Genomic DNA, 10,902 nt, shown 5'->3' on the forward strand with positions numbered 1-10,902 from the left:
AAAGGGAGGGAAAAGTAATTCAAGTTAATTAAATAATAATAAAGAAAAAATACACATAAATAAGATAAAGAAAAACAATACTTAAAGTCCCGACATAGTTGTGCATCTGACGCATCTCGATGAATCCACAACATTCGACATTATGATGTCAATAATAATGGATCTGGACAGTAAGCTAGAGAGCTAAATCAAAAGTATGTTTTATATGAGAAATTTGTAAGAAATACATTTTCCAATACATTAATTTAAAAAACTTAATTTAAAAAAAGATTTAACTTTAAGCAAAAATTAGTAAAATTTAGGGGTTTGTGTGAGAATTGTGTTTAAGGATAGCTTGAGGTCAGGGGTCAGTAAATAAAGACTGGTCATTAAAAGTAGCCCATAGAATGCACATATTAAACATATTTTGACTGAGTTATCAAGGTACAAGCAAAGACAACCATACAAAAAATACTGAAATATGCAAATGATCTTGAGATAAATAAAAGGAAATAGAAGAAAAAACATAATAGCAATAATAATAACGATAATAATAATTACAATAATAACAATATAATAATAAAAGAACAAAAGATACAGCAGAAAAGTGTAGTGTAATAACAGGTTTATCTATATTCTTAAAAGGCAGTAAAGTAGCAGCGCCTAGATTAGAGCTGAAAGGTCACTCTGTTGCTCATAATTTAAGTTGCCTCCGGTCCAAATTGATGACCCAGGCTCATGTTCAACACTCAGCTGGGAGCTTTGTGATTGGCCGGGCGAACAACACCCGCACCTGCGCTGTATCCTCCCTCAACATTTCTTTTCTCCAACTTCTGATATTTTATCTCGAAATTTAACTCAGAACTTGACATTTACACATAGAAAACTACGCTGGTCTGAAAAACATACCTTCAGCTTGTTGTCCAAAGGGTTAATCTTGCTTTGACTCTCGCGCTCTATATCGCCTGTCACCGGGTGTTGTTAGCACAGGAAAGTAGTTCCGGTTAGTGGAGGGCATAAAAATTGTCCCACCAGCTGAGCCAGTGGCGTCTTGGTCCCTGCAAAGTTCTCCCAGTAGGTGAGTAGCAGCAAGGACACTCAACTATATGACAGACAGAGACAGAGAGACAGAGATGAGAGGACACTTTTTTCATTAACTTTAACTGAATTTTTAAATGAAATTATCATTTCTTATCATGTTATTTTTTTTTTTTTATAAAAAAGCAAAAAGAACTACTGTGAGTCACTAAAACTTTTTTTTCTAAAGTCTCTACATGACTCATTGATATATTTAACTTGCATGATCATTATAATTATGCATAAATTTTATTTATGTATTACATATTTTTCAAATATACAAATAAACTGCGTTTAAAATGACATTTTATTTTGGAATAAATTGCACTTGTTTTCACATAGACCTACAGTTCCAAATAGCTCTCAAACCTTGATTTATTTGTTAAGTTTTACATATCTTATTAATATATCTGTATCCTGTTCTTATACTACATCTCTACTGAATGCTGAATGCGCAGATAGAGTTTTTTTCTATTTAAACTGCAAGTTTTAAGAAACTTTTTTTCTTAAACCAAATAAATAGCAGCAATAATGTATGATCTGTTTCTCTGTGATTTATTACATTTGTTTTAGCAATTAACCCTTACATTATACAAAGCTTTAATATTCCACATTACTTGGAATAAAAACCCTGCAAGTGGCTTAGACCTTGTCACATGTGGTATTTATATATATTAAAAAATACATTTTAATCATGAATTTATCTGATTTCTGATATATTTCTACAGTCCATAACTGCTCCCAGCTGCCAGAGTTATTTTAGGTCAATGCTGGTGGCAAGAATAGTCTCCCAGCACACACCCACCGTGTTTCCATGCACTGGCTGACAACACACGTTTGGCATGTTGCACACCTCCATTATAATAGACGGTTGTAAGCTGAATCCTGATAACTCTGCTGCATTGCACCTCAGGCAGCATAAATTATGTTTTTCAGCCTCCTCCTGGAGTCCCGGAGTTATACTCTGTGGGTGTAAATTACCTTTAGCCTCTGTCAAGTGACCAGCTCCTCTTCTTCGGCTGCACATAAACTCCCGCTGGAATGTGGGAGAGTGCAGTCAGGCAGGCACGTACTGTTGTTGTTGCTCTCTGCACAGGCTGTTCAGTCAGCTCGCACAGTTACTCTGGAGAGGTCACACCTTCCTATAAATGTGCACTTTTCCATTTAGATAACTGATAGAATCTTTCTTTAGTTTCTGATTTTCTTTCAACACTTTTTGAATATGCATATGCTCAAATTTATATGATAGTTTCTATTACAAGCTCTTAGTTCCATGAGCAATTGTGTCACCAAAGTATTTACCTGAACTGTCTTCTTTCTGTGGCCCATTAAAAAAAACCCATTATAACCCATAATACATGTTTAAGGTCGAGTTGTCACATACTAATTGATCATTGCACCTGTTCCCTTCTATGTCGCCACAGGACGTTTCCTGCAGACACAGATCCAATCATGTCGAAGACAAAGGACATGGGCTCTTCCATTATCCACACCCAGCAGATGCATGCTGCGATGGCGGACACTTTCCTCGAGCACATGTGTCTTCTGGACATTGACTCTGATCCCGCTGTGTCTCGCAACACTGGCATCATCTGCACAATCGGTCAGACTCATTGACAAACCAAACAACAAAGATGATTTCATTGTCATTTTACGAGTATGATATTTACTCTTGTGTTCATTCACCTGTCTTGATGCAGGACCTGCCTCCCGATCTGTGGACATGGCCAAGGAAATGATCAAGGCTGGGATGAACATTGCAAGAATGAACTTCTCTCATGGAACACATGAGGTGAGTCGATGAAAAATATTCAGCAATTTTTTTTTGTCCCTATTTGCATCTTGAAACCTTCGCTTGCACTACACAATCCCAAAAGGTGATGTCACAGAAAGTGTCAAAAAACACAGACTGTGACATAACTGATTCAGGTGTGAGCGCAGTTTGAACCCAGGTTGAGCAGTACAGCAGTAGTGTTTTTACCCTTTGCAAGTAATTCAGTGTGAATTTGCCCTTTGCAGCTGCAGCCATTGGTGTGATATTACTCTTGTGCCCTGCTGACTGTCTGTGGCTGTAATATGATCTATGAGCTTGTACTTGCCCCTTCAATGCAGGTCTGTGTTCTAGCTTAGGATTTGGTGAGCCAACTGCATCAAAGCCAACTCTTTAGCCAACCTTATACTATTGACCCTTCGCCTTTAAAAGCCAATCCTCTTTACCTTTCTCCCTGTCACCTGAGTGGGGGAGCCTCCAGATCATCAGCTGTAGTGTGAACACCTCTGTTGATATTTTGGTCTTCAAAGGTTAAAAGCTGTGCTTTTTTCTTTCACTGCAGCTCAACTCTGAGTTGCTTTTAAGCTATCTGTGCTTTAGCCATTTTTTTGCAACAAAAAATAAGATTATGATCACAACTCCAGAAAATTCCAAAGTGCATGAATGATTTTTATGGGATGGGCAAAATAGATCTGACCTCTGTCTTGCTGGTGTGTCAGTTGTCAGTACAGCTATAAATAGGTCTTCTCAGAGGGTCAGCCTTGCAGCAACAGTGCAAGTTGAAGGCATGTAGTGAAACCACTGTTATTTTCATTATGAACAGAGGACATCAGTCGTGTACAGATTAGACTTTGAATTTCTGTTTTTTTGCATGCAGCCTAGCGTTCATATACCAGATCCATAGCTATAGACAGACAGCGCAACAGTGGTACACGTCCATCACATGATGCAGGAAATTAAAAGTATTTGAATTTACCACCAACACCATGTTTTAATGGCTACAGCTCAACTATTTTGGAAACTTCTTATGTAATCCCTGACAGCTGTTAAGTACAATGAACTGTCATGTCCTAAAAATGTGTTGCAGTTGTCATTCAAGATTTACCGCATATGTCACTAGTGCTGTGCTGTCCTTGTGACTACGGGACCACTTTTGTCCACCTGTTGTTGTCCAAGCATCATTTAAAGAATTTCACACATTTAGGGATCATCTTTTCTCCACTGAAATAAAACAAGATATTAATTCAATTAAATATTAAATTATTTTTTTTAAATTACTTATTAAAATTCGTTAAATTTTTATGGTATTCTAAATGTATTAAAGTTTCAAAAGAAAAATTAGATACAATGAAATGCGAGCTGGGATAAATGAATGAATGTATGCATGAAGACATTGTGTCCTGTCTATTTGTGGACACTGTCATGTGTTGCTAAGCTATCTGTATGTGGCTGTATTTTGCTATGTGTATATCTTGGTGTGAATATGTGTATGTTAATACTGGCTGTGAAAACAAATACCCCTCTGGCACAAATTATAAATCTAGCTGGATTCATACGATATAAGCAAGGACATTTTAGAGATTGTTTCCAGAAGTCCTGTCTAAGTGTTAAAACTTAATAATAATAATAATAATGATAATAATAATAATAATAACAATATGTATACATGGTATGGGCAACTCAGGGCTAAGAATGAAAACAGACCAGAATTGCAAACATGGCCAGTTAAAATTTTTGGTGAGGGGAAAAAATGCTACTAGGATTCACATAAAAGACACAGGTGAAGCAAAAGTCTGACTAATGATGTCTGGTCCTGTTGACTCATTCTTAAAGAATTACTAAAACTGCCCTCAGGTGGAAGCTGAAGAGCTGCTGCAGCAACCAGAACATTTACAAAAAGCCTTAATACAAATGCCAAAACTTGACTAAATTTATCAAACACTGTTCACACTGGATCCATGTCTGTTAATGTTCTCCATATTGTGCATGTCATGTTATTGATTGTGCGATTTACTATATTGTGTTTTAGCCAACCTGCAAATTCTGAGGCAAATTACCACGTGTGGATAAAAGATTATTTCTATTTTTTCTACAGTACCATGCTGAGACCATCAAGAATGTCCGTGAGGCAGCTGAGAGCTTTGTCCCAGGAAGTGCTGATTACAGACCACTGGCCATTGCTCTGGACACCAAGGGACCAGAAATCAGGACCGGACTTATCAAGGGCGTGAGTTCTTGCCAAATTCCAAAGTATACAAGCATTATAAATTAATAAGGCCTTTACACAAGTAATTGTATGAAGGTTTTATAATGAGAATGAACAAGCTCTCGTTGGTCTTTTTTTTTTTTTTTTTTTTTTTTTAGAGTGGCACTGCTGAGGTTGAGCTCAAGAAGGGTGAAACCATCAAGATCACACTTGACAACCAGTTCATGGAGAAATGTGATGAGAAAACTCTGTGGCTCGACTACAAGAACATCACCAAGGTTGTGCAGACCGGCAGCCACGTCTACGTTGACGATGGTCTGATTTCCCTCAAGGTTAAGGAAGTTGGTAAGCACACAAACATCTATCTTTCATATAGATTTTGCTTTCACCCTTGAGATTAATGTATTCTCTATGATATCTAGCGAATAAGTGCCACACGAAAGACATTATGTGTTTATCGTGAAGTTATGTACTTAAAGTAGCGTAGGTTAGGTTTACGCAAGTTATGTTATGTAAGTTAGATTTAGAAACATAAACCTGATGACGATGTACATCTAAAATGACTCAATGTTCACATGGTTTCACACAGTTCCAAACACCGCTCTAATGGGGGAAAGTTCTGTGTTTTTTGATCCATTCATTACGCCAACCCTCCTCCTTACACATACGTTTGGTCTTAATATGATTTACTTCTTTACTCACGTCAGCGCATTGGTTACGTGATCACAGCCTCCCTGATTATGTGGTTTGCATATAAATTGTGGTACATCACTTTTTGTAGGCATACGTACAAAAGTTGCATAAGAACAGTCTATTTTTCTTGATGGTGGAAATGAAGTTTCTCTTCGTTCTGTGTGTCTGAAGGAAACGACTACCTGATGTGTGAAATTGAGAATGGCGGTATGCTGGGCAGCAAGAAGGGAGTCAACCTTCCTGGAGCTGCTGTTGACCTGCCTGCTCTGTCTGAGAAGGACCTTCAGGACCTGCAGTTCGGCGTGGAGCAGGGTGTCGACATGGTCTTCGCCTCCTTCATCCGTAAAGCTGCTGACGTTCAGGCTGTCAGGAAAGCACTGGGTGAGAAGGGCAAGGACATCAAGATCATCAGCAAGCTGGAGAACCACGAGGGTGTGCGCAGGTGAGTTAAATTACCAGTGGTCACACTTGATCTGCACAGATCTGGATCTTTGGAGGATTGTTAAATTGACTTTTTTTCCTGTATAGATTCGATGAGATCCTCGAGGCTAGTGATGGCATCATGGTTGCCCGTGGAGACCTGGGCATTGAAATCCCAACTGAGAAGGTCTTCATCGCCCAGAAGATGATGACTGGCAGGTGCATGAGGGTTGGCAAGCCCATCACCTGTGCCACACAGGTCTGTGACATCAACAGAATGACGGGTTTGCAGAAGACATTTTTAAAAGAAAAGTGGATCAGAGAGTCTTGGTGTTTCTTCTCAGATGCTGGAGAGCATGACCAAGAAACCCCGCCCCACTCGCGCTGAGGCCAGTGATGTCGCCAATGCCGTGTTGGACGGCAACGACTGCATCATGCTGAGCGGTGAGACCGCCAAGGGAGACTATCCCCTGGAGGCCGTCCGCACACAGCACAGGGTAAGAGCACACCTGACTGGTCCCATTATTAAATGTTTAAAGACCATACCAGTGGTCTTGCATGTTGGTTTGTTTTCTTACTTAAAAAATTGTAACAATTGTGCACATGCAGTGCAGCAGTCGTGTGTCGCAATTATTCATATTTGTGGCTGCAAGAAGGCCTCATTATATATATCGAAGGAATACGTCACTCACAAAATAACCATTTGTGTATCACTTAGTCATGGAAAAATGACCATGGAAAAAGCCAAACATCAATTTATTCAAAACTATGTAAAAAAAATGTTTTTACAAACTCTCACAAAACTCACAGTATAATCAAAGTCTCATTTATCCATTTGAATGCACAGGACTCTTAGTGATGAATTCTGACTTTAAAGAGAGCACTGATAAGTTTGACTTTCAGTTAAAATAGTATGTTTTTGGTGAAAATGCATGTGTATATGAATGGATAAATGAGACTTGGATTATACAGAGTTGTATGAGAGTTTGTAAATAGATGCTTTGGTATAATTTTGCTGTTGACGAACCCCAATGATTTTGATTTTGAGAAGGTTAACTTTTTTGGATTCTCTGTTTTCCATAGAGACATGCGAGAAATACAAAGTTTTCTATGGGAAATCAGGGAAACATGGGATGAATAACTGATTTTCATTTGATGGGTGAAGTATTCCTTTAAGGCCATCTAACACTGGAAGCATGTGGTACATTCATGTGCTTTTAACAAATTCACATAATTATGCAATATATTACTATACTATACTATAACTTATTGGCTTTGCACTATTTGAGTTTATATACAAAGGCACTATGTTTTGTGCAGACCAGAAGCTGCTTGTTACACTTTAAAAAACAAAACAAAAAACACCCCAACTCATTTTGCTGTAGTAATTGTCATAACAGTTTGTGGTGAACATGAAACTTGTTCAGTTATACACATTTTAGCATCTTCATCTGACTATAACTTCCATAATGGTGCACCACCAGTTCAGTGATTATCAAGATCATAAATAACAAAACAAGTTACCAACACACCGATGAGATTTACTTTAGAATATGTTACTTTTGTCAGTTAAATATTAAGATCTTAAAGATTATTTTTGCATTTTGATGTAGGTTGTATCATGTAGAATTAAGAGAAAAGCAGCTTTCACTGGTACCAGCTTGGGTTTTACTAACAGCTTGTTTAGTATTTGTTCAAGTTGCTTCGTGTATCCCGCTTGCGCCTCCACTCCCTCCATCCATCTGCTGTCCTCTCGCATTGTGCCTTAACTGTGTGTTCATATTACTCAACTAGCATGTGTCTGAGGATCTGCAGTGCACGCAACAGTCCCTGGACATCATGGCCGCCGCTGTTGTTTAGCTTCATGTCTCAGTGTGCTTTCAGGTATGAAGACTTCAGCACTAATGTTAAGTGCCCCTTTGTTTTGTCTTTGCAAATAAAAACTAACTCCTGCAGCTGAAAGTGGCTGTGTGACTGCAGCTTTACTGTAATCTGTTTTCACGTGTTCAGATTGCCCGCGAAGCCGAGGCAGCCATGTTCCACAGGCAGATATTCGAGGAGCTGCGTCGCACCACTCATCTGACCCGTGACCCCACAGAGTCCGTCGCTATCGGTGCCGTCGAGGCTTCCTTCAAGTGCTGCGCCAGCGCTATCATCGTGCTCACCAAGTCTGGCAGGTGAGACTCTGAAAAAAAAGCAGTCCACTAAACCTCCTCTGTAGAGCTCTGACTCATAACATCCTACACGGCGCCCACTGTGAGCAAAGAAACTGGTGCATTACAACATCTCTCTATTCCTCCGCCTCCGCTCCCTCCCTAACACAAGCCCTCAGCTCATACGAAGTGTGCCAACTTTCACAGCACTCAAAATCTGTGCTCCACTTGTGACCTTTTGAGATCTGAACCTTGACATTTTATGAGTTAATTTTAACTCCCTGTTCGTTCCTCTCTACTTGGGAGCTCATTCTCACAACACATGATACAGAAGATGACCTACTGTCAGCTGTGGATTTCCTAATGATAATAGCACAATAAACGCAGCTGTTGTCAATATTTCCATCTTAACAATGAATCACATATCTGCTTCTATGTGAAAGCAGCCACACCCAATGTATTTTGCTTTACTCTCAGTGTTATCATGGTTTGTTTTCAGCTGTGAAGAAGCTCCAATAACACACTGTACACTATTTGGTCAGCACTACATGCCAGATAAAGTTAGAGAATAGCTGATGAACATAGTGTATATCCCCCTCAGGAGTTTGGGGAGACCAAAATGTGAGCTGAAAGAGAATGAATATTGGACAAGTGGACGTAATCCCAACTTCAGATGAATGCTTATGCTGAATAGCTGTAAATATGTAACAGTTTGCTAACAATTTTGTCAAATCAACTTAAAAAGTTGATCATTTGTCAATGTTCTGTTTTACAAATTGTTTCCACTGTCCCCAAGCAATGTATACTAATACAAAAATTTGTATGATACCTAATGAATTCCTACCCCATGTATGCCGCTGTCACATTACATTTTTAACATAAATTCATGTACGCAGTGTAAAGTTACATAGGTTAAGTAAAAAGAAAGATAGTTCGGCATTGTCACATCATGTGAAGTTATGTACTAAAAATAGAGTTACAGGTTTAGGAAAAGAAACATGGTGACGACATACCTTAAAATAACTCCAAAAGTCCTGTTTTTGTTTGACCCATCCACCACCCCAACCTGAATCCTGACGTGGACTTCTGCTCTTAATACCACCTCCCTCTTTATGCCCATCAGCGCTTTTGTTAGGTGATCGTGGTCTTACAAGTTCTGTGGGTTATAAATTAATTCTGTGGCATTGCTGTTTGTAGATATAAATATGAACAATGCATGAAAAGCCTGCTCCAACTGGGCAAATAATCCATTATTTCAGGTCTAAGTTTTGACACTAATATTTTGAAATGGGGTTGCAATTAAGAACCTTTCGGTTTAACATTGTATTAATTTGTATCCTCTACCTGCAGGTCTGCTCACATGCTGTCAAGGTACAGGCCCCGTGCCCCCATCATTGCTGTGACCCGCTGTGCCCAGACTGCCCGCCAGGCCCACCTGTACCGCGGTATCTACCCTGTGCTCTACACCAAGCCCGCCAACGATGTCTGGGCCGAGGACGTTGACCTGCGTGTGAACTTTGCCCTGGAAGTTGGTGAGTGGTGATGTTTTTTGGTAACATTAGTCTAATAGAGAGAGAATTTTTCTTAACACTTCAGTGAAACTGTAATGGGTGCAAGAGGTAAGGGGAAATTTTGTTCATCTTCAGGAGTCACAAGACAATTAAATGAATTTAATCTTTCTTTATTAAACTAACACCTCTTTTCTCTATCCGTAGGCAAGCACCGCAAATTCTTTAAGTCCGGTGATGTCGCCATTGTTGTGACCGGCTGGCGCCCAGGAACCGGTTACACCAACACCATGAGAGTTGTGCTGGTGCCTTGAACATCATCAGAGGACATTAGCAACGACTCCCCTTCCCCTCTCCTGTAACCTGCCTCCCCCAACTCCGCATCGGACTTTTCTTTTTTGTTGGTCTTCATAACCAACAGAAAGTCAAAACCAGGCCGCTCCTTCAAAGGACTTTTGAAGTTGTCGTTCACAGACAGAAACTCCATGATTCCTGTCATCCATATTTGTAATTCATTGTCTAAATTATGCTACCAGAGACTGAACTCAAACCCTTTCAGTGGAAACTGTCATGCATGTGCTGACTCTGTTTGCATGGTAAACAGAAATCAATGTTCCTCTGTAAACTGAAGTACACATTTGATCCTTCCCTTGACTGTTTTGAGTTCTTAAATTGTCCAGGGATAAACATAAAGATGTACTGTTATTGTCCTCTCCAGTGTTTCATGCTGAACAGTTGGTTTCTATCCATTAAAAGGAATTCTTGGGTCAACTGTGTTTGTTTTCCTCTCATAATTACTGTCACACCAAACTGAGAAAGGTTTCTTTTATTCAGTATTTATTTGCTTAGAATTCAAATAAGAAAATTCTCTTTTATGATCATTAACGTTAAGGCTCAGACACATCAAACCGACGTCAAAGAACTGTTGTGGCCTCACCTGTGTGTCAGTCAGAAAGTTGCACTTAATCACACTGCAAAGACTACAACCGATGGGCACGTAGATTCTGTGCCTATGAGAGAGGAAATAACTCTCCATACCAGCAGGTGGTGGTTGTCTGAAATCATCATTCAAAAAGGTAAACATGAAGACCTACA

The 10,902-nt window shown here is 39.4% G+C and overlaps 1 protein-coding gene across 1 annotated transcript; it reads left to right on the forward strand.

Moving 5' to 3' along the window:
- The first annotated feature begins 1,003 nt into the window (after nucleotides 1-1,003).
- On the forward strand, nucleotides 1,004-10,578 carry LOC121950688 (pyruvate kinase PKM-like). Its single transcript, XM_042496765.1, has 11 exons — nucleotides 1,004-1,057; nucleotides 2,481-2,659; nucleotides 2,757-2,848; nucleotides 4,923-5,054; nucleotides 5,192-5,378; nucleotides 5,898-6,168; nucleotides 6,255-6,405; nucleotides 6,491-6,643; nucleotides 8,157-8,323; nucleotides 9,650-9,831; nucleotides 10,015-10,578. Exons 2-11 carry the CDS (start codon nucleotides 2,509-2,511, stop codon nucleotides 10,119-10,121), a joined length of 1,593 nt encoding a protein of 530 aa, XP_042352699.1. The 5' UTR covers nucleotides 1,004-1,057; nucleotides 2,481-2,508; the 3' UTR covers nucleotides 10,122-10,578.
- Nucleotides 10,579-10,902: the final 324 nt, after the last annotated feature.

The sequence above is a fragment of the Plectropomus leopardus genome, chromosome 11 (assembly GCF_008729295.1).
Source record: "Plectropomus leopardus isolate mb chromosome 11, YSFRI_Pleo_2.0, whole genome shotgun sequence".
NCBI classification, from domain to species: Eukaryota; Metazoa; Chordata; class Actinopteri; order Perciformes; family Serranidae; genus Plectropomus; species Plectropomus leopardus.